The sequence below is a fragment of the Diabrotica undecimpunctata genome, chromosome 1 (assembly GCF_040954645.1).
Source record: "Diabrotica undecimpunctata isolate CICGRU chromosome 1, icDiaUnde3, whole genome shotgun sequence".
Taxonomy (NCBI): Eukaryota; Metazoa; Arthropoda; class Insecta; order Coleoptera; family Chrysomelidae; genus Diabrotica; species Diabrotica undecimpunctata.
In genome coordinates this window covers 164,769,383-164,794,201 of record NC_092803.1, presented here as the reverse complement: position 1 = coordinate 164,794,201, position 24,819 = coordinate 164,769,383, and the positions used below count along the sequence as shown (strand labels likewise).

Genomic DNA, 24,819 nt, shown 5'->3' with positions numbered 1-24,819 from the left:
AATATAATTTAACTTGCTGGTTTTAATTTTCAGCTTAAATATGTATGCGGGACTCCTCCAGGAGGTCGAAGAAGATCGACGTCTGGGAGTTTATGTGAAACTCCCCCTCCTCCAAGTATTTGGACGGTGTCGCCAATTTCCGGATCTAAGAATATACCTATGAATTCTCCTTTGAGACGATCAGGTAAAATTTATCAGATTGAATTGCTCAGGTGTAAGTATTATTATATAGCTGTACCTTAAATTGGAGTAGTAGACCTAGAAAACTTGAAGAAAAATGTAAAGAATATCAAAATCAGAATAATAAAGAGAAAACAGGGATCATTTATCAAATACGTAGTGGTGGCTAATGATTTGCTCTCTTCACTGAAGTCAGTTCCAACTGTCTAGTAAATCTAGTAATTATTTTTATTTTATGTTGATCAAATTTTGACTTTTGCTGAAGCCACTGTACAACCAAGCATACGTGCGTATAGCCAATATTAATTGTAACTGAAAAACAAACAAAATATTCACATGTAGTGTATTAACAAAATAAAAATGCGTCATTTAAAACAATAAAACTGAGGTTTAAATGTTTATTTTTGAAATTTATAGTGGTTTATACATTAATATTTATAAATCGAAGGTTTTTAATCAAAATTAATGAGTATCTTCTTCTTAAGGTTCCTTATTCATTTACTGAATGTTGGCGACAATTCTGGCATACTCGTTTCGATCTTGAGCGGCTCTGAACAGTGCATAGGCGTGGAGGTTTGTCCATGCCCTTAAATTATTTAGCTTTTGTCGATGCCTCTTTTTCCTTCTATCTTCCCCTCCATAGTTAATTTCAACATTGGTACTTGGAATTTCTAAATATGTGACCCAGGTCGGCTGCTTTCCTTTGCTTCACTATTTGCACTCTTTCTATTCGGTGTAACTTTGTCGCTCGTTATATAATCCGTCCAGGGAATTTTAAGTATTCTTCTGAACACCCACAAGTCTCCACATAATAAAGCAGGACTACCCAAATGTAGCATTTCACAAAACGGTACCGTATCGTTAAATTAAGACTGTTGTTGCTAAGGAGAGTTCGCGTATCCATAAACGTTGGTCTTTCTTGCCTGTTCAATTCTGCTAGGTATTTCTGTGTCGCGGTCAAGCTCCTCAGTTTCCAACTGACGAGATATCTGAACTTGTAGACTTGACGATTATTATTCCCGTTCACATTGATACTTAAGGAAACATCCATAAACTACGTCGTAGAGAAGAGGAATTGGGGTACTTTGCTTATTACGATGGCATGCGACAGTGTCGTGACGTCGTTTGGTTTATTTTAATTTGTCATTATTGTCTATAAATATAAGTTTTTACTAGCTTCTACTAGAGGGCAGCATTATTCAAAGTATAAGATCCATTCGTAAGTAAGTTTTATAGTTAATTAAAATAAAAAATCCAAAAATAACATTGAATTTTTTTAGAAATCATTGAAAAGGGGGATCGTGAGTTGCAATTGCGACGTTGACATGAGGGAGGGTCTTGACTATAAACGACGCTTGGAGACGAAGGAGAGGGGGATATTAAAAAGTCACAAAAATTTTACGATGTAGTTTATGGATGTTCCCTAAGTGTATATTCGGTGATCTACCAACCATCATTATATCTCCGTTTTATCTGTGTTAATTTTTAAACTAACTTGTTCCCATTCTGGTCACTAATATGATCACTAATAAAACTGTAAATGTTTTATTAGTTTTGTATATTGGAGACAATCGAACGCTTTCTGGTAATCAATGAAACAATACAGTCAAACTGAAGAGTGCTTTACGTGCGCGAAGTCTTGTCTGAATCGAAACTGAGTAGGACATCTTTCACATCTGTTATAAATTCTTGTACATCAAAAACAGTTTTAGGACCTGAGTTAATAGACTGATCATTCGGAACTGTATGAATGTATTAGAACTATTCTGTTTAGAATGAACTTATTTTAGATAACACAAATCGGAGATAAAGAATTTCTTGGTAAACAGTATTTGCATGTTGGCTATATTTCCTGTAAAAAGTAGATTTTCTTTTTAAAAATTTCTTAGCGTTAGAGAAAGATGAACAGTACATATAAATTGTAAAAAAATTCAATACAAGTAGCGTTTACCTCTATCTCTTACAAAATAAATTTGGACGCTACTGGAAGATCAAGAATAACCGGCATCACCATATCTTGTAATTTAGTGCCTACAATTTTGAAACTATACTTTAGGTAAATGTAACTGATATAGTCATTCTAGGTACTTCTCCGCCAGTATTAAGTGGGCCTTTAGCACGGCTTCCCATACTTAGCAGTCCCAACTTAAACGACAACAATAACCTGGGGCGGTCTCCAGTGATTCCCTTTTGTACGCGAGCCGTGACGTTACCAGAAATATCAGAAATGGGAAATTATCAAGCCTTTTTAAATGAAACGTCTGCCAGCAATGATATACACCCAATTACATTTTTGGCGCCTGAACTTCCCGAAGAAACGCTGTTGGAGGTAAGGACTGTTTATTGCATTTGTTACATTGTAAGCTGTATATGATTTTGTGTCATTAGATCTTAATAGATCTAAAGAACATGATAACCTATTTGACCTGAACAACTGCTACTCTGCACAATGAAACTGTGACTACTATGTTGTAGGCCTATGGTGTGATTTTAAAAATTATATTTAAAAATGGAAAAAAAAAACATTTCGTACATAGTTATATTTAGCATACAAAATATTGTTTTGTGTTAAGTTATATACATCCGTATTCGATATTTGACATTTGTTTGATGGCTAGACGTCATGAGTCAAAGAGATCGTTTACATTGACAGACAGTTTCTAATTAGCAGGATTCAATTGTTTAGAGACTGTACGTGACTAATATATTAATTTTCCCCCTAAAATAATCGCTGAAATGCAGTTTTTTGTGGCCAAATTTCAACTGAACTTATTAGAAAGAAATAGAACATTGACGCTTTGACTGAATTTGAAAAGAAGCTTCAAAAGTTACAAAAAAAGGCACTAAAATCACATGTGTTAAAACTTAAACTCTTCATTTATTAATTCATACATTTATAATTACCATAAAAATTATTACTAATATGAAAAAATATTTTACAGAAAGAACACAATGAGACGTTAGCAAAGATAAACTTCGTCTTGGCGTTAAGTAACTGTATTTTGGATATGGCTTCCCAAAGGTCAGCACCCCTATCTATGCTTGTGGATCATTCTCGACAAAATCCTCCCACAAATGAGGCTACGAAAAGAGCTGAGCAACTAGTATTGTCGGTAAGAGCGTTGCAATTGCTTAGTTCCGGGCTGGCTCTGGCTACTAAGCAAATTAAGGCTGGACAATTGAGGCCTAGTAGTACTGTTAAGACTGGTAAGTAGTAGTTTTTAACATTTATTTAACAATTTGTCCCAAATGGTTGTAAACTCGTTACAAGTATTCTTTCCTTCAGATTTTCAGTATTATCCTTTAGTTGTAATAATCCTAACCGTAACTATCTTAAAACTAGAGATTAAATATAAACAAGAATGCCAAGAAAACAAATCCTACAGAGATTTACGAAATTATAAATCTGCCAGGCAGCGAGATTTTACCTGATCAGTTTGGTATTGAAAAGTTTGAAGGAAGAATGAATACAAATGCAAAAGATAGAGCAAAGGAAGCAACAAATCAGATTAGATGTGTCCAGATGCAAACCATAACATCAATAACAAACAGTAACATTAATTGTGTCTTAAATAACAGCAGAATCCTAAATTCCAAAATTTAGAAATATGCTGGTCATTACCAGTAGGTTCTTCTTCTTGTAGATCTAAAGATCCCTTAATTTCGTTGCTGAAGTATTTCTTGAGAGGTAGACCGCCAGCTATCTCTCCATTTCTTTGGTGGTCTACCCGGTAGTTTGCTAGCTGGTTTTCCTTCTAACGAAATTCTTGGTAGCCTGTGCTCCTTCATCCTTTTTACATGATTTTACCATTTCCTTCGTCTTTGCCTACCCCTTCTCACTACATATTTTACACCACATTGTTTCCTAATGATGTTGTTTCTTATTCTGCACCTTCTTGTTTTCCGTAATATTGCTCTTAGTATCTGTATTTCGGTTGTAGTAGCATACTTTTGATATTATTGGTGTCTTCTCGTGATTTTCTTCCATACGTCATTACGGGTCGGATACAGGTTTTATAAATTTTATAGGTTTATCCTCTCAGAGGCAGATAGCTGCGTATCGAAACGATTGTTGCGTTCGGGTGTCAGCATCTGGTGGTTGTCCTCAGGGAAGAGTTTTGTCTCCCCTGCTGTGGTGCCTGATGGTTAACGGCCTTCTTCAGCGATTTTCCGAATAAGGTATATACAGTGATGAGTGCCTTAAGAACCGGCAAAATAACGCAAAATATACAAAACATAACACGTTGTGAAATAAAAAGAGATGTCATAATATTACAAGTATGGCGTCGAATATTTACATTTTTTAAATTTCGCATAAAGTAAAAACTGATTAAAGGCAATAAAGCAAATGTAAGTAAACAATTTAATTAGTAGTAATTTGATAATTAATTCTGTGTTGACGAATACAGAATAACAAGCTATAATAATTCTGTATTGAGAAGAGTGTATGGTATGCGACGTCTCAAATCATAGTTTATTATTGATCAATACTTTAATGTTGGATAAAAAATACTCCTACTTAAACTGTTTTTACTTACATTACGTGGTACGTATTACCATTTATTACTATGACTGAAGTCAACCAGCTCATAAGCTAACGTCTAAAGGTGGGAAATTTTCGATAATTCTAATGTAATGTAAAGTAAATTGTAGGTTAATATCGATAATTTCTCACCTCTACTACTTTCATCTCTTTTTATTTCACAACGTATTATGTTTTCTATCTTTTGCGTTATTTTGCCGGTTCTTAAGGCACTCATCCCTGTATACGCAAGTCTACGCCGATGACGTAGTTATACTAGTTGAGGGGCTCTTCCCGGGAACGATGCACGAGGTCACTCAAGTGAGCGGCTCGTTGAGGAATAGCGCCGGGAGCAGTCACTCGGGGTTAATTCTGAGAAGACTGCTGTGGTTCCGTTCACCGGGAGAAGGGACATCGGACCTATCAGAGAGCTTACTCTCTATGGTAAAGTTTTATCGGTTTCCATGTCAGTGGAATACCTCGAGTGATACTTGATTCTAAACTTTCATGGAAGAAACATTTCGCAGAAGTGCGTGCAGAACATCTTTCAGGGCCAAATGGAGTCTGCAGCCGAAAATTCTATATTGGATGTACCAATCCGTGATAAGGCCTATACTGACGTATGCGGTCATTGCGCAGTGGCCCCGGGCTGGCCCCAGACTGGCTTCAGCTAAGGCCCAGTTAACTGACCTCCATAGAATGGGCGGATGGGCCATTGTCACATTTTGAGACAGGCCCTCGATTGTTGTCCTGTGCTCTCTATAGTACAGGACAGCATGGCCCCCCAATTTGAGTTTTCATCCTGGGATGAAAAAAAATTTTCACCTCCAATTTGGTTTAATTTGCTGACCGGGATGAGTGGATGGAACGAGAGCCTCACTGATCTGTCGAAGCGGACCCACCTGGTTAACGGATGGGTCCAGAATGGACGAGCGGGCAAGTGCTGAAGTATATGGTAGCGAAACTGGATTTGAATCTGCCAGGCTCTCGGCTCCCATGCATCAGTCGTTCAGACCGAGGTCTTTGCGATCCTGGTATGTGCTCTGGAGATAATAGATAGGTCTTGCTCAGGCAGAACCATCTCTAGCTGCTGTGACAGTCAGGCAGGAAGAGAGCACTTGCTGATGTTGCGCTGACCAGTTGGGTTAACTTAGTATAGGTACCGATACACAAGCATATGTGTCCCGCTACCCGGGACCGTTGTGGGACCTGAACCTGTGATTAGAGTGCCCTTTAGTACTAGTCGGGGTAGTCTCAAATAACTTCTGCGGAGGTTCCAGGACTCCTGGGCCAGTTGTGGAGATATGAGACAGGTTAGGCTCCATATAGTGGCTTTCTGTGAGGACACAAAATACTAAAGGATTAGACGCTCAGAACGGCAGGCTCAGGAAGAGCTCAGATTTGAAGCCCCTGCGATTATAGCAGATATGGGAGCCCGGAGCAGCCTGGGCTCCAGAAAGGCCGAAGACTAGGTCCTTTTGGGCCTAGTTCGTATGATAGGGGTGATCAATGGACCCGTCTTAACCATAAGCATGGGTTTATCCAGAAAACATCTTTTAAACTTCCAGATATGGCGGCTACCTTATTTATCTGCCCTCTTAGGTCTCTGACTGGGTCACGACATTTGAATTGGTTCAACTGTTCTCCACTACGACCTTGCATCTAATTGGATATGTAGCTGTAGTCATGCTCTTCGTTTTCTGCATGAATATGTTCATGTTGAGCCGACCGCATGCTTGGTAGAATCTGTGAAGTTGTCTTTGTTGATCTGTGAAGTTCTCATTTTCTGCAATCAGAGTCTGTATCTCAGTCGTAGCGATTTCACATCTTTTATTATGTTATCCATTAGTATATTGAACAGGACTGAGACTATCTTCATATCTGATCCCCCTTGGAATTCTAGCGGTAGTGGTCTCGTTTGTTTTTATTTTCGTCGTATTGTTATTATTCAGTTGTTTTATGTTTTCCAATATGTTTGCCGGGATTCTTTTCCGCCTCAGTTTCTGTAATATATCGTTAAGTTTGACTAGCAAATGATCTACAAAGCATACATATGATCATACCAGTAACTTTCTTCTAGAATTTTAAAACTGCATTGAAGACTGCTATTTACAGTTTTGAATTGTGAAGATTCCATTCTATTTTATACATTTTTTTTTATTGTTTTAGTTCTTTCTACTATGAACGCAAAATTTAAATCAACTCTTCAAGAATGCAAGCAATTGAATAGCACAGGTTTGCTAAACAAAGTTGGTGGTTCTGGTATAACGGCAGACAAAATTATATACAATTATGCCATTCAAATGGTAAGTTCAGTTTAATTTTAATTTGGTTTTATTGAATTATATAAGCATTCTGGGATTTATATTATAAAAACCTTCTATATATTTACAGTGTCAGTCCGCAGCTTTAGATGAACTATTCGGGAATCCTGAAGACTGTTTCCAGAGGTACCAAACAGCACAGATATTGTTGCATAGTTTATCTCAACAGATACAGAATCAGAAGGACAAGGTGCTTCTAACAAAGTGTAAGTTAAATATATAGAGTAAGGTCTTGTTTTATGCGATGGATACGTTCCACAGAAAAGCGCATATAAAAAAATCGCATAAAAAAACATTACTTGCCTTGAAAAAACAGGGATACGTTCCGTTACCGTAACCTTCTAAAATTACATAAAACCAAGACAAAAACAAAAAATTTTGCAGAAATTAAAAGAAATAGGCTGCATGATAAATTACTTCGAATACCTGAAAGAAATTCATACAAAAGTTTAAAAAAAAACTTGTATTCAACACTTGTATTCATTTATTTTATTGTATAGGAAAGTAATAGGTACATATAGTTTTACATTTACATTTTTAATCATTATCGCTATCTGATAATGGTTTAAACCGTTTGCGAAGTGGCTCAAAATCATCTTCATCGTCAGAAGAAACTGTCCCTGCAATAGATATTTGCGATAAAGTCGATGGATTTTCACAAACTTCACTCTCGTTCTGTGCAGCTCTTCCTTTTCTGACAATGTAATCAGTAATTAAACTGTGCGATGATGATACTTATAGTAATTTTTTATGTAGCTCACGATATCCTGACATGCAGTTCTGCAGCTCACGTGGTAATTTAAAGGCTCGTTCAGAATTGGGGTCATTAATTAATAAGAAAATGAATTTCTAATTTACTGCAAAGTTGAAGACCTTCTCGAATTAATTTGGCAGTGAGGGGGGTTGGTTTTTCTTCCTCGTCATTATTATTTTCTAGACTCACGATGCCATCTAAAGTTAGATCCAAAGTTTGATCAATTGCATCAAGGTCACTTTATGCAACATCCACAAGCAATTCGTCTATATCATCGTGGCTGAAGGTATTAAAACCATCTCCGGAAAATTCATGTGCCAAATTAATTATATCATCTGATAGTTTTGATGTTTGAATGGTAGCATTGCTTGTTTTTTTTTCCAACAGGCATTTAAAGTTCTTGGTCTTTCTATGTCTTGGTCTTTCCTGATATAGTCATTTTTCATTCAACACGCTAATAGTACCTTAATATTTTATTTAGAGTAATGAACGTTATTAAAATTTATTATTTAGTAGCTCTGTGTATGGCGAGCAACTTATTTCGATCCGTAAAAGTTATTTTCGCCCTTGAATTTTTAATTTCAAGTATTTTAATGTTGTAACTCTTTTTCAGATAAAGAAGCAGTAGAAAAGCGTCTGTACGTTCTTCAACAACAAGGATACATATACGCTACTGACCTCAATTAAATTAATATAGAATATATTCGGGAATGTAGATGAAATATATCGTAAGATACATTAATTCATATTTTTCGCTTTTCAATCAAACTAGATAAAATATTATTTGTTTACAATTTCTTTTAATAATAAGACATGGTTTAGGGATATAGTCAAATACTCAAGTTATTGTACTTTTTTTATAGTATAATGCTTCATGATTTTATATTATTGACTTTGTAAACGGTAAATTGTTTTAAAATTTGATATTTTTATAAATTAATAATGATGGGGATGTTAGAAACGCCGAAAAAAAATTATTTGCCACATCGAGTATTTGGAGACTTATTTTCATAAATTATAATAAGAAAGTTAATTTATAAACGTAAAAGGAACTAGGTAGAGAAAAGAAAAAAAAATCATGAATAACTGATTAAGTTCGGAAACTTATACCCCCAATAAGGTCAATTTGATAGTTGGGGTATGATGATATAAATCACTTGATTATGAAACCAAATTTGTCCTTCATTTTGAGCTACTCATTTATTGTTTTTTGAAATATTTGGGATTTTTTTTTGGTTTATAATTAATGTTGACGTTATTCATATACTAGGTCTGTTCCAAAAAATATATGATGTTCGTTCATTACTTCGCAATGCTTAATTCACCATCGTCGAATTCATGGCATCTTTCGTAGTATTCCCCATGTGACTTAGCAACCTGCTCCCATCGATGCTTTAAGTCACTGAAGCGGTTTTGAAATTATGTTTTTGTAATAGCCTTCGGTACTGTTATAATAAGCTTGTATATACTTATGAGAATGCTTCAACAGTTTCATATAGTGGAACTCTAGGGGTAGTTTACCCCCTGTATGTGGATGATTAACTCGAACTCTGGATACTCATATTACTTTATTATTTCTCTAAGTACAATAATAGAGAGAGTACCCAGTTGATAATCATGTTTTACTAATATAATTTGTACACCTTATTTAATAAGCTTTTGATTACATTGCAAATTTCACTAGGTCAGCGCGTGTTCCAGTTACACCTATATTTTCGATGTCATAAACAAACAATCGCGTTTAGCAATAATAGTTTAATGTTTTAAACTAAATGTTTAAGGATTTTAAATTTCTAAACTGAATTGGGTTACTAATTGGGCTATGTCGGGATTGTACGGAGTTTTTTGTTGCGCAGCGGTTAATGACTGTGATGACGCATTATCGTGATGAAGAAAAAAGTTACTCAGTATTTTTAGAACTTGAGCGTAAAAGTATTTGGTGATTTTCTGACATCATATTTATTATTATAGACTGAATTCAAAATCTCTTGAACCTGACGCACTCAATTGGTGACGTCAATCTACGAATGAAACGATGAAATCACACATTGCTGAAGTATTTATTATTTTTCTTCTAACAGTCGGTTTTATTACTTTATATTGAGTTCAGTATGAAATTAAGTATTAAGTAATGTTTTTAGGATTCATTTTTTTTTTTTCGAACGTGCGTATTTCCAAGGTTCTTGAGGTTTTGAAATATGTCTATGTGTATTATATTCATGCTACACAGCACCTTCAAAAACGAAAAAAAAAACAGTTAATATGGTCTTAAATAAAAGGGGGCTCCAAACTAGAGAGTTGGGGGCCTCGGTCCGTACTGAGATAAATGTTAGGATGCGAGGGGCCTTCGTCCTAGGATGAACTACGTCCAACTAAGACCCTAATTAGATAAGAAAAATAAAAAATTAAATGTACGACGAAGCAAAAGGGACTAAAGTAAAGAAACGAAAAAGATCTTACTCTAACAGAGATCTGGAACACAGGAAGAATTGTCGTTCACATCTTGATTTCAAAATGGGCTAGTAAAAGAATTGAAAGGTTATTCTTTTTATACAAAATATTTACCGAAAAAAGTAACTTTACAAGTAACGGGTTGTTTAGCGGTATTTCGGTAAAACCTTTTAAGCAGATTATTTGCGGGTAGTTTAACGACCACGGTTGGTAGAAATATAACGAAAATTTTTTTAACACGGCCTAAAATGATTTCTTAAGAAATATTTAACAAAAATAAACTTATGTACGAAGTGTGATACAAAATTTAGACAGTGACAAAATTTGTTAGTCATATTAGTAACCATCTTCCAGTTTTCCAGAGCAACTTGAGCCATTCCCAAAATCTCGAAACAAATGTTTGCAAAATTTTAAGGTCGCTTCCTATTTCGCACACAGTTAATCGACGATCTTCTTCAATTGTCAGTCTCGCATATTCGATATCGAATGACAAATTTTCGTTCTTTTCAGCGAATAAAAAAAAGTTACTAATTATGCTAGTAGGTACACCACATAGGTAATGCAAAATTGTTGCTCAAGTCTCAGTCATTTTGTGCGTTAAAAAATGGGACGAGCGTAAAACTAGACACTTGGTAACGGCGGTATACGATAAGTTCGCGAAAAGTTACGCTCGTACTCTATAGAGGGCGCTGGAATGTTTTGGCGCGAAGTCATAACTAAAATAGTGTTGGAACAGACCTCGTAAATGTTGACAATGTCGGAAACATGAAGATTGGTAACAATTTTAAAACAAATATTTTCTCATAACATATGACCGTTATACAGTATGTTAAAGGAGAAAGATCAATGAATATGTTTCTAACAAATTATCGACCTAACATGTAAATATTGTTAGCTATGCATGACTTATATTCCTAAACCTCGATATATCGTAATATGTAGTTATTTAATGGCATATAGCTAATCGGAATGCTGGTTTAAGGAACAAACATGTACAGGAACGTATGAAGATATATTTGTATTTCTTACGTAATTTGATTTTTAATAATTTTTGATAAGTTTAGATGGTAAGTGATAAAACCTAAGGAACAGATAATTTTAAGTATTTTTTTAAACGCAATATTTATATAAATAATTGTGTCCAGCAATATATGTCTGTGTTATTTATTTTTGATATTAGGCTCCTATGTAGATATAGGAAGGTACATTTCCGCCGAAACATCTGTCAGTTTATTAATAAATTTTATAAATATTAAAATAAAACAGTAGTTTTCAATGATTTACATATATATAAAATCAATTTGCATTTAGTCATGGATATAAATAACGGCTCAAACGCCTGGAACTTTGACTGCGACAAAATATATTTGTAAATATAAGAAAACCAAATCCAAATAATGTAATGTAGTACTATTGCAAAATGTTTTCAAAATTCTTCCTGATGAGAGGTGAAACCTCGAAACATAAGTAGAGGAATGGTGTAGCTCGAGTTAAAAAGAAATGCAATCGTATACTTTTCCATTTTAACGTAAAGAGTGCAAGAGTTTTGCAAGGGTAAATTGCATATGTATTGAAGGAATACATGAATGAATAAAAGAAGCACAAAGTCGCATTGCTTCTGTAGTGATCCTTTCCCAAGTTAACATGCTCCTTTTTGAACTTGGTTGCACCGTACTGAAGACGACCAATAATCAGAAATACGTATATACGGTTGCCTTCCATCGATATACCTATTTTTCTTTTTGTTTTCCTGTTTTGAGAGACATGTCATTACATTTTACTTATATAAATTTGTTGAAGAATCGTTTTTTCATTTATCCTCGCTCTTTGATGCCTAGCGGTTAAAAGTTATCATCCTCGTCTTCGCTAATAGTAACCACGCTTTCCATATCATCTACTTATATTTCAGATTCAGACTCATCGATAGTAACTTTATAAATTTCTGTGATTTTTCCCACAACTTGGTTTTTGATAGCTTCAACTGTAGTATTACTTAAAAAAAATATGTTTTATATCTGGGATCTAAAATAGTACATATGGTAAATAATTATTGGATTCCTTGGTTTCAACACCATATAACTGTTGTATTTCATTGGACAAAAGATAGCTCCTTAATACAGTGGTTGTTGGAATCACTTTTGAAATAACTGAGTCAGTGCTGTTCATCATTTTAGTTATATCTTCAAAAGGTCTAAGTAATTCAAGGATGGATTGTATTAGGTCCCACTGATTACTGCTTAAATATTTTATAACGCTATTATCAATAAAATAAATAGTTACACAACGTCTCAAATGAAACAACCTTTTTAGTTTTATAGATATTTTGGTATAACTATAGATATCTGCAATATTTGAACACATAATGAAATGGTATACTTTAGAAGCTAAAGTATAAAATTTCATTCCGTCTTTAAATAGAGGACACTTATAAAATAACATTAAGCGGCTGGAATACTCTCTTATAGATACGTCCTGATCCGGCCGGAATTCCAGGTTCCAGTCCGATTAGCGGTAGGAATTCTGGTTCCGGCCGGATTGGCCAGGTACCCGATCCGGTACAACCCTATTTTTCGATAAAACTCTGTTGTTAAATTGTGTGCTTACGTAGTTCATCATTCACGTATTTTTTTGATAGAATGGAAATATTTCTAGACGCTATACAAAAAAAAAACTTGGTGTTTGGAATGTGGATGTATAAGTAATTATTGAGAATTTCTGAACTAGATTCAAAAATAACGTTTTGAGAAGGTTACAAGAACAGATGTAAATTTTCTAGACCATATAAACGCTAAAAATAGTATACCACAATTAAACAACATACGTACCTACTTATCTCCTTGTTCGTCGTCTCCATTTCGATCTTTAAAGTTGCTTTAAAGTGACCAATGGTAGAACAGCTGTTAGAATTGATTGCATGGATGCATTTTTAAGATATGGTCAATACAATAATTATTCAATCATGTCCTATTATCCATAGGACGTTCCCTATTAGCCATTGGGATGAACCACGCCAGAGATAACTTTGTCCTGTAGTCTATCCTACACGGAATCCTGCTTAGTTTAAAGCTTCGTCCCTCGCCCAGTCTCAAACTGGCAATGATATGTATATTTTTTGTTTTGTCGCAAATCAACACTTCCGTTTTAGAATAGAATAATCATTTCTTAAAGATTTTTATAAAAATTCTCAATATTATAAATTAATTTGTTTGTTATATTTATCGTTTTTGGTATAAAGACCACAAAAAATTCATATATAGCATTATATGCTATATATGAATTAATTTGGTTAATTATCAAATAAACGACCGTGTCGAAAGAAATTTTACTCCCTTTAACAGCCAAATGGAAGGGAATTCGTTTATATTGAAATTAAACATGGTAGCTATGAACCTGTTTATCTAAAAACATGAAAATGGAAGAATTCTTTAACCGAAGCTTCTTTAGAGACGTTAGGTATTGAAATCTAAATGGGTAAAAGTGGAGCGTCAGCTGGGCAGCCAATATTTGCTCATGCGATTAAGCGAGATATGGTAAAGAAATGAAATAGTACTACGACGTAAATATGAGTATAAGTAAAGTTTTAATTTGAATATGTATATTATTACTTTTGTATTTTTAAAAGTATCCAAATACGATTTTATTTATATAGAAAATAAGTTAGTATGTTTCTGAAACTATTTTCTTGTAGATTTTATGTATTATCTACTATAATTTGTGAACAAATAGTTTGTTTAATGTGTATTTTAAGAACGTTTTTCCGAGGTTTAATTTTATATACAAATATAATACTTTAACGAAATAAATATTCAAAATTGTTTGTTCCGGGGTTTAAAAATACATTACCGCAATTTTATGAAATTTACCATTATATTGAATGTATATTGAATGTAAATAGGTTGTGAATAATGAGATGTTCGATTTGACTCATAAAGATTTTCCAATTGCAAAGAGTCTTATTAAAAAAGTATAATTCATAGTCGCTTATACTTTGGGTATTATGGAGATATATATCAATCCGAAAGTCTCGAGTATACAAAATGTTTAAATCGTTGTTACTAAATCCGTAACATAGTTTAAATTATTATTAATACCAATATACAGCATTGCTTCAAACCAGGCTTAAACCTCAGTTGTGGCGATGATATAGTGATAGGGAAACTGAAAAACTGTATTTTATAAACTGAGAGTTGGTATAATCGTTTTCATCTTTCTTGGCGTGTGCGTGTAAAAACACTTGCAATAAGTTGTTTCAGCTGTCTGTCCTTGTCTAAGCTCGATTCGTTTACCTCCTCCAGTGGCGGAACAAAATGTAGCATGTCAAACGAAATAATAGTTATAAAAGAAAATTATAAATTATTTTTCATTAAATTTCTAATAACGGAATATACGTATAAATTGCTAAGAAGTATTTTTCTAGCTTGCAGTACAATAGGACAGTATATAACGAAAAGTACATTTTAAAAGGATTTTGAAATATACCCAAAAAAGTGTTAATTATTTAACCCACTTTAATTAAAAAATGATACAGATTTTTTAAGTTTTAAGCACTGTAGCGAATTCTCCAATATGACTATCATAGTATTATTTAGAAATGCCCCAGACCAACTCAATCGGATTATATTGACAGTGATATGGAGGCAATCTCAAAACCTGATGCCCATGTTCTTGGAGTAGCTCGTCTATAACGTACCTGGTATTTTGTGGTTTATTCTGGCGACAAAGACTCAATAGCTCTGTCTTGCCCGAATCGTCGTCAAAAATTATTTTTTTCGCTCGTAACCATTCTTGTAAGTCCGATTTTTTCCAACTGGCATTCGGTAACTTTTCTATTAAAGAGCTATGGTATGAGGCATTATCCATAATAATTAGAGATGGTTCCTCCAACATTGGTATCAGCTTTTCGGAGACCCACTTTTTAAAAGACTTTTTATCCATAGAATCATGATAGTCTGCACTCTTCGATTTCGTAGAAAACAGTAATCCAGCATCTTTAACAAATCCTTGCCTACTTCCGGCATGTAAAACAACAAAGCGTTTACCTGTATTTTCGTGTCCTTTTCTGATGCTTTTCACACAGTCATCTTGCCAAGTACGTTTATATGCCCCTTTTAGGAATATCCATGTTTCATCTAAAAAAACGAACTGAAGTGGGCTTGGACTTAAAAAATTTCTCATATAATGCCTCAAAAAATACAGTCGTTTGGAGACAATACATGGTTTCTCACATAGCACTCGTCTACTATTTTCTAGTTTGTATAAAAACCCACAATTTTTCATAAGACGCCACAAACTTGTATCAGAACCGTCATAGAGATGCTTGTTTCTTAATTGTGTATTTAGAACTTTAATTGTAACGTGCTCTCCTTTTGCTTTCATGCCATACAGTACATTTCTAATCTCTCCTTTTATAGTATCGCTGACATCATTAGTCTTTTTTTTGTACATTACGTGACTCTCCTGGTGTAGTAAGAGCTGCCCCTGTTTTGTATTCACTCTTTATTCTTGTCACTGTGCGAAGACTGATTTTCAAAGCGTCCGCTACTCGTTCATATACCGATGATAACGAAAGCAAAGGTCCGTTGTTTTCTTTTTCTTTTTTAAAATACTCCAATAAATGAAAGCATTTCTCCTGTTATCGTTTTTCCCGGCATTTTTTTATTAAATAGAACAATTAGTTATTCACAACAAAAAATAATAAGTAAAACTGTTCGGAACAAATTCCAACAATGACTGACTAAAATCGACTAAAACAACATAAAATATCAATGGTAATTGCTACAATTATAAACCTATTAGCCAGCTCATTCAAGAACAATGCCACAAGTCATTATTGCAATGGGTATCGGAAGAGAGAGAGTTAATTTAAAATAAACTGGAATGTTTAAGGTGTCGAGAGTATTATTTTATGTAATGGAATTCCACACAGAAAGAGCTCAAACTATTAATTAATTAAAAACTGTTTACTTATAAAAACTATTTCATCAGCTACTTCAAACCTGCACAGATCAGGGTAACATGTTATAATAAAAAAAACACGTCACTGCCAGCTATCTGTATTCGTAAAGAGGCCGAACTTATCACCGACACCGTATCGGCCAAACGCATCGGTGTTATTGCTACAATATTGGGAGACGTGAGTGGTCTCTTCATTTCCTTCTCATCGCACTTTACCATGACGAACGTGACTCGCACAATTGAATTACGCATCTGTGTATCAGAGAGAGACGAATATTAAAAATTCCGTAGTAGCTTATTTCAGGCACACGCCAAGAAGGATGAAAACGAGTATAGACATTTTTTTAGAAAATATTTGTTCTTAATTTCCAAAAAAATGTATTTGGGCAAATCGACATTTTGGCAGATAGTGTGAAAGTCATTAATTAGCTTTCATGCTTTTAAGTCTAAGCAAATTTTTGGCTCGAAAAATGAAATGATGAAAATCTTATTTATTTTCTTATTTTTATTTATTTTCTGTGTCATTGAATGCCATTTTAAAAGATATTAAAATTTCAAATAATATTTAAAATTCATGCTCTCAAATACCCTGATACCCGTTTTAAAGCATACCATTCAATCCAATATTAAATTCTATGTGTTCTTCAGTTCTTTCGCCTTCTGATTTTGTATGTATATGTATATTTGATTGTCGGTTTACGCCCACAGGCTATGGTGCATACGGGGTAATGAGTGAGAAAATACACTTTGTAAAAATAGTTTGTTTTTTAATAATAATATTTCGTGTCTTAAAATACCGTTTTAGAATAAACTATTGCTACGAGGTTAGATAAGTAATAATAAAGTACATAATTTATTTATTAATTATAACAACTGGCATAATATTAATATAATTTTGGAATTTTGAATATTTTTTGCTTTTATTTTAATAAGATTACTTATTAAACAAAATTTTAATATCCAATTATTTACAAGCAATTTTTTATGACATTCATAAAAAATTACTTTACCACTTTTTCTTTAATATCAATAATGGGACTCGCGTTCTTCAAAATTGATGGACCACATCTTTATGCTGACTTGAATATAATGTTTAAAAATAACATGCAATATCAAAATTACCTCTTTAAATTTGCATATCCTATATGATAGTATATATGACATAAAATTATATGTTAATAAAGAGTTCCTTATTATAGAGATAACTATGGTGTACAGAAATATTTCCACATTTGAATATTTTGTTAAAATAAAAAAAGGTTTACGTCAATAATCAAGAAAACGGCAAAAGCAACAAAAATATTCGCAATATATTTTCCGTGCCACTCTTGTGCAATTGGATTATTCTTTAAAAATATTCGTGAATTTTAAGTTCTATTTTGGTAAAACAAATATATACTTTAATTTAAAAATCAATGAATTCCACATTAGCACCATATCACTACGACCACTCGTTTTGTTTTGTGGAAAAAAAATTTAATATATACTTGCAGTTTCATGAAAAATGAGTGACAGTATTTTTTTTTCACAAAAGAAGAATGGTCACAAAACACTTGTTTTTGAATTTAATTTAGATTTACAGATTGGACTTAATGTAACACTGTAAAGTCAGAGCTATCAGACTTAAAATGACTGATATAATACAAGAGAGACTGATCCTTGCGAGACCAGCCCGTTCCCCCAGAGCGACAGAGTAAACTGACGCAACGCAGTCCCTGCATTTTTTTCTAATTTGACAAGTTTATCGACCACGTGATCTAAATGGCCAATGAGAAGGTCACGTGGTCGATAAATCCGGCCCATTAGACAGAGATGCGGGGACTGCTTTGCATCAGTTTTCTATGTTGCACTGGGGGAATCCCACTGTATTGTAGCAGTCAGTCTACCTTGTATTATATGTCTGTGTATACGACATAAACATTTTGTATATGTCTATGCTATACAATGACGAAATTACTTACACATTTCATAGGTTATTAATAAAATTGATAACTTTTTGTATACCTTAGTGAAGTCCATAGACATATAATACAAGATAAACTGACCGCTGCAATACAGTCGCGTTCCCCCAGTACAACAGAGAAAACTGACGAAAAGCAGTTTCTAATGGGCCGGGTTTACTATGGTGAAGTCACAGTTGTAATTGTGGTGAAGTTAGGTACTAAGGCCGACACTAAAGGAACAGGTCAATTTCATCCATTTTAAATACTCAACATAGATGCCTTTTGTTGAAAAGTGTTCTTTCGAAATGTAATCACAATGCATAGGATTTGTCCTCCGGCTTTCTTCCATCTCTTTTTGTAGTTTGAAACAGAAACGAAGTTCTCGAAACACTGGTAAACTGCATTGATATCATTTTTCTGGATATATTTTCAATATTTCTAAGATATGTGATCAAACATGGTGTTAATTTTGAATTCATTATTTGGTGTCAAATTTAATGTAGATCTTGGATGTACAATTTTTTTTATAAACTATTAATTATTAGTAATATTTGATTACTAATTTTAGGCATAAAAATGTTATTGTTTAATATTAATGGGACTAAAATGTTGACAAATTTTTGTTAAGTGAACTTGAAATAATTTTACTTAGCTATATCAAAGTCTGTAGTTTTTCGGATAATGGATAATAATTTGCATATTTTAATTTCAGTGTTATTTTTCTATACCGACTTTTATGACTTCTTTACTAACAAATATCATGAATCTTTTGAATACCACGCAATTTCTGGATAATACTTAGAGACAGATTTTATCAAAGCGGAAAATGTTCAGGATCAGACCATGAGTAAAATGTATTTTAAATGTGCGTTAGTAAGATAAAAGGAGTATATTGCCTTTTATACCGAGGACCCTTGTCCAAGGTCCAAGATCTTCTCATAGCAACAGTTAGTTGCTACGAGACGCACCCACATTCTGGAACGGTAACATTAGTTTTATTTTACGACATATTTTTTATATAAATAATTTAATATATTGCGCGAACGTTTCAATTAGATTTTGGTATTAAGGGGATAAGTGCAAAATGCGTTAACCCTATTAATTGTTCTACTTTCAGCGATACGAGTGATTGAGAAGGGGTGCCGGCAAAAATCTCCGAGTGTATGTACAGACACTCCGACTGTCGGTAAATATTAGAGATGGGTTTAATTGTTCAATTCTATGAACTAGTTCAGCTGAATGAAATGAATTAAAATAAAGAATGAAGCCTTTTATCAATGTAGGTAAAGAAACTAGAACTATTCCGCCAAGCTCAGAGGTATTACTTACCATTTATTTGTTTAGAAGTAATTGATGATTTTATGGAAAACAATTTGATTTTAATGTTTCTGTGTTTAGTGATTTATTATTAATGTTAGTTTTTAGTTTAAAATAGTTTTCAAACTACTGCAATTATAAGAAAAACGAGCTTATTTTTTGAAGTATGCATGTAATAAATAATTTTTCTCGAATGTTTTCTGTAACATAATATAAGATGATTAAAATCTTAAGTTATTGAAGTAAAACGTCTTATAGTCGTTCACGAAGCTAGCAGATATAGCTTTAATACACTTATTAATATTTTCGTTAATACGGTTCACCTATGTTGTTTTTGGGATATGAACTTATATACATGAAAAAATTATTAACTGTCAGATATTCTAAACAATAATACCTACGTGATTTGTGGTACGTCGTGTGGTATAAAATGAGGCTGTTTCGTTAATAATTTACTAATCAACTTACAAAGACCATGAAAGATTTTTCATTAAACCCTTAGATGAAATAGGCAAAGTATATTAATTAGAGAATTAACTGTATCTTTAAGCAGGATTACGTGGGCTTAATACTACTGACAAGCGATCTATTTGGCCTGAAGTAATTTCAGGAAAAATACACAGTACACATGTATTAAAAATGAAAAACTAAATAAATAATTATATTTATCTACTAACATTCAAGGAAAACATTAAATGTAAAAGAAAGATGCAACAGAAAAAGAATATAGTGGCTATAAGACTGCGACAAATACTAATATTTAGTTATTAGATATGTGGTTTTATATCACAGTTCATTCACACTTTTACATAAAGAATATTGTAGAATATGTTGTTCTTTAAAATCCTGTACACTAAGAAACTCTCAACGTTAATAATTTAAATATTTCTTTAAATTCTATAAATTGTTATTTTCCATTTCGAGGTAAAATGTAAACATACTCAGCTAGAATCTGAACGACTCAACAAAGTTTTCATTGCGTGTGTTATGCCTAACCGTAAAATTAGGCATTGTATGATTTATATAAAAAATCTACTCTAACACACTTATTGCTAAAAATGTTTAAAATGTGTAGTTTTATATTTACGTATTGCATTAAGTCATTTTTTATGTAAGTAATTAAATAGTCCTTTACTTTAAATTGATTATAACGCCCAATATTGATTTTTATTTCTGTAAAAATTATTAAAAAGAATTGATTGTGTTAAGTACATTAACGATTCCAAGATTAATATTAATTTTGAATGAAAGTAATTTATGTAACTTTCATTTTTAATTTTTTGTTAAGTATATTCGTGTGGCTGTTCGTGTTGTACCAAGTAATTGTATAAAGTGATATTAAAATTATTTGTAATCGTATATTTAGTATGAAAATGTTGTTTATTTCGTATTATTTATTAAACAATAAAATACCTTTTTTGTTTTATTTACAAATTAACACATTCATTGATATTTTTTTTGTCAACTATGAGGAGTGTTAAAAAAATAAACGGAATTTTTAAATTTCGTGAATTGGAGAGTCCAATCGTCAATTTTTTTTTATTATGTTGGTATACATGCCCCAAGTACAAAATACTAAATGTATAAACTACATTCGTTTTACAAATTCCCATCAGTCAACAAACGCACGTGAAAGCCAAACAGGCGTACTGAGGTATATTATACGCTTTTGAAACTATTAGTGTAAGAATTTCTTGAAATTTAATCATTGTGAGCAAAATTTAATGTTCCATTGAAGAAAATATGCTTAAATGAAATATTCATTAACTGAGAGATACATAACAAAGTGAACATTTTGAATAAAAAAGCAACACGCTACAATTTGAATTTAAACAGACTGGCAAGTTTGGATCTGTAACATGAGAATCCGTCTGGCTTAAGGCAATAAATTATATTGACGACGAATGAGAGGGCGAATATCAACACGTGTGTATGTTTACAGATGGGAATTTGTTAAATGAATATACTTTAGATATGTTATATTTAGTGGCTTCAAACATATAAAACCAGATAGCATTGATGATGAAATAGTTATTCGGAAAACGTTCTGTGATAAACTCCGATATGGTTTTTATATTAATATACCTTTTAAAAAATAATTTTTAAATAAAAAAAATTTTTAGAAATTTTATATGCCACGTTTTTACGAGCTACGTAACTCTTACCTTTGGGTTTAACTCGCAATGGTAAGGAGGAAGTCTCAAAATGGTGATGCCTTTATCAGGACCCATTGTATCTACAACATGCTGGCGATATCTGTCACGATGCTATCTAATTACACTTATAAGCTCAGCCTTAACCATGTCCTCGGAAAATGGAATTCCTTTTTATCCTAACCAACTCTGCACGTCTGCTTTTCTGGTGGCCATAGTTGGCAGATGTTCTACTAATCGGCTGTGATGAGAACCGTTATCCATCACTATTACCGAATTTGGCTCCACTCGTGAAAGAAGGGTTCAAATCATTTTTCAAAGCATTGGGCGTCCATGTCTTCGTGATAATCCCCCGTTTTTTGGATAAAAAAATTAGTGCACTATCGTCTAAAAAGCCACTCTCATTACCTGTATGGCAACAATCATTCGTTGCCCTTTACCCTTTGGTCCACGTAACCCTGTTGATACACCGCCCACAAATGCTTGACGATAATTCGTTACAGTAGTATCTGCCAACGTCAATAGAACTTTTCAGAACGGCTGCAGATATAGTCAAATGGGCCATGATGATCGCCAATGTCCTTAGGGATGGGGCACGTTAAGAAGAAGAAGAAGTATCTGCCAGATCTTAGACACTGTGTAACCAGCATTTACCCACGTTTCGTCCAGATAATAAATCTTTTTGTAGGCAGAACGAACCTGTCTAATAGTCTCTATGAGATTAAATCTTCTCTTTCTATTAATATCTCCCAAAAATTTTCGTACATATCTGGACGTTAAGAGAAGTACAGCTTTCTGCATGGTCTTGTAGAGATGTTCATTCAGACCTAGCTTGTTTATGTTTTCTAGGAGGTTTTTCGGAATGACTCCAGTAGTAGATTATAGTACTATATATAGTAGAATAACAGGTATTGTCTGGGTACTTTTCATTCTCCACTGTCTTCGTATTTGAATTTCCAGATCCCTGTACGTGGCGATCTTTTCGTTGTGTTTAACACGAATATTATTGTTGTTAGGTATCACCACATCAATTAATGTTGTTTGTCTCTTAAGTTTATTAACTAGTATGAGATCTGTTCTATTAGGTGCCGCTGTTTGGTCTGTGAGTACAGTATGGTCCCAGTATAGCTTGTAGTTGTCATTCTCAACTTTAATGCCTGGCAGCCCCCGGTAAGATGTATTGTTTCTTGAGCTTGACATCCATATCGGCATTTGTCATTTTGGACCTGGAGGGTCTTTGACGATATATTTCAAGTAATTTTTGGTTGGTATAACCTGATCCTGAATGGCGAGTAATGAGCCTTCTGTTTCAGGGAACATCTTTCCTCATGTCAGCCAATAGTTCGACGCTATATTGTCGACATGGTCTTGACTGACCTCATTGGGATGTCGCCCGTGCAGAGGTTTGCCGATCCAGGTGCGCATTTTTTCGTCCTTAGTAAGATCGTTTATGCACATTTCTGGTTCCTTCAGTTTGATCGGTGTTGTATCATCTACTGCACAAATCGCGCGATGTAGAGTAGATGTCTCAGCCTGCACCTGAAAATAAGTTCTTAAATTAGTAATTTGTTTTTCTAGTTGCTCACTTATATCCATAAGTCCTCATCCTCCTAAATACCGCGGTAATGTCGTTCTTTCTACTGCACTTCGAGGATGGTGTTTTTGTGCCTTTGTGAAGTGTGTTATAAATAAATGTAGTAAATCTTTTATTATTATCCTTAAAGTCTCTGCTCATTTTTGGAATGAAATCATTCTCCTTTCCCTTTGTTCTTATGGATTCGAGGATTGGCGCTTTATTCTCAAAAAAGAAAGAATGACTTCTCGGTTATTTGACACCCAAGAGAATTAAATTTTTCTCAGACATTAATTTCGAATCTTGATAATTGCGTTTCGTTCTGTTTATATCTCTTTGATTGTCCTTTCTATATTTCTAATTTCCATACTCCTTAAGTCTTCTTCCATTTGTTGTGTCCATCTCAGTCTAGGTCTGCCTCTGGTTCTTTTACCTGGTGTTATCCATTCCGTTATAACTCTTAACGGATTGCTCTTCTCATTATGCGTCTGTACCATCTAATTATTTGTTCTTTTATTGCTCAAACTATGTTCTCTTGACTCATTCATTCTTCTATTTCGTGATTTATCCATCTTCCGTTTTCTCTCTTTGGTCCCAGTATTTTTCTGATAATCTTCCTCTCAAAAATTTTCAATTGCTCTTCTCTTGCTGTAAATGTTTCTACAGCATATACTACTATTGGTCTTATGGTCGTTTTATAGATTTTCATTTTTGTGTTTCGGCTTATCTTCTTATCTCCAAACATTTTTTTATTTCTATAAAACGCTGTATTTCCCGCTTGAATTCTTGTTTTCATATCTACACTCTCATTTCTTCTGTTGACTAGATCTCCCAAATATTTGAATGTTACAACCTCTTCGAAATTGTGTGTATCTATTGTTCTGTCATTTGTGTCTTCTTTTTCTTGTTTATGTTCATGTATTTTGTTTGATTTTCCTTTATTTCCAGTCCTGTCAGTTTGGCATCGCTTTCTATTTCTTCGAAGGTGTTCTTTAATGCTTTTTTATCTCTTGCTACTATGGTTATATCGTCCGCATACCCTATTATTTGTACTGCATTCTTGTTTATAGTTCCTGCGTTTGACAGTTTTTTTATTATCTTATCTAGTGATCGAATAAATAGTGCCGTTGAGAGCGCATCTCCTTGTCTTACTCCATTTTTTATTTTTATTATTTCAGTTCTTTCTCTTTCGTTGTCTATTATTGCTTGGAAATCTCGCATTGCCATTTCTATCGTTCTTATAATTTTATTTGGTATATTACTCTCTTGTAAGTCTTGTATCATTTTTCTTCTGTTAAATTTATCAAACGCCTATTTAGGAAAAGTATGTGTTTCTCCATCATACTCGTATGTTTTCTCTATCACTTGTTTTAGCGTATATATATAGGGTCTATCGTGGATCTTCCTTCTCTAAAGCCGGTACTGGTAATCTCCTATGCTTTGTTCTGTATATATTGTTAGTCTGTCTCTAATTACACCAGTCATTACTTTATGTGTTACATTCAGTAAATTAATTGCTCGGTAGTTTTTGCATATTCTATGGTCTCCTTGTTTTGGGATTGTCACTATAATTCTCTTCATCGATTCTTCGGGCATTTCTTTGCTCCATATGTTCTGTATTAGCTCATAAATCTGTCTGTATAGTGC

General features: G+C 33.5%; 1 protein-coding gene across 8 annotated transcripts in view; it reads left to right on the top strand.

Moving 5' to 3' along the window:
* Positions 1–20,858, top strand: part of Atg1 (serine/threonine-protein kinase unc-51-like protein Atg1) — an 84,775-nt gene extending 63,917 nt beyond the window's left edge. For 3 of the 8 annotated variants that reach the window (XM_072520429.1, XM_072520423.1, XM_072520427.1), the window contains exons 14-19: positions 34–214; positions 2,256–2,509; positions 3,123–3,387; positions 6,872–7,008; positions 7,097–7,232; positions 8,394–20,858. In XM_072520429.1, the coding sequence (XP_072376530.1) occupies positions 34–214; positions 2,256–2,509; positions 3,123–3,387; positions 6,872–7,008; positions 7,097–7,232; positions 8,394–8,467 (1,047 nt within the window). In that variant the 3' untranslated portion in view covers positions 8,468–20,858. The remainder of the gene's footprint in view (positions 1–33; positions 215–2,255; positions 2,510–3,122; positions 3,388–6,871; positions 7,009–7,096; positions 7,233–8,393) is intronic. The other 5 variants (XR_011949809.1, XM_072520428.1, XM_072520425.1 and 2 more) reach the window with 5 other exon arrangements.
* Positions 20,859–24,819: the final 3,961 nt, after the last annotated feature.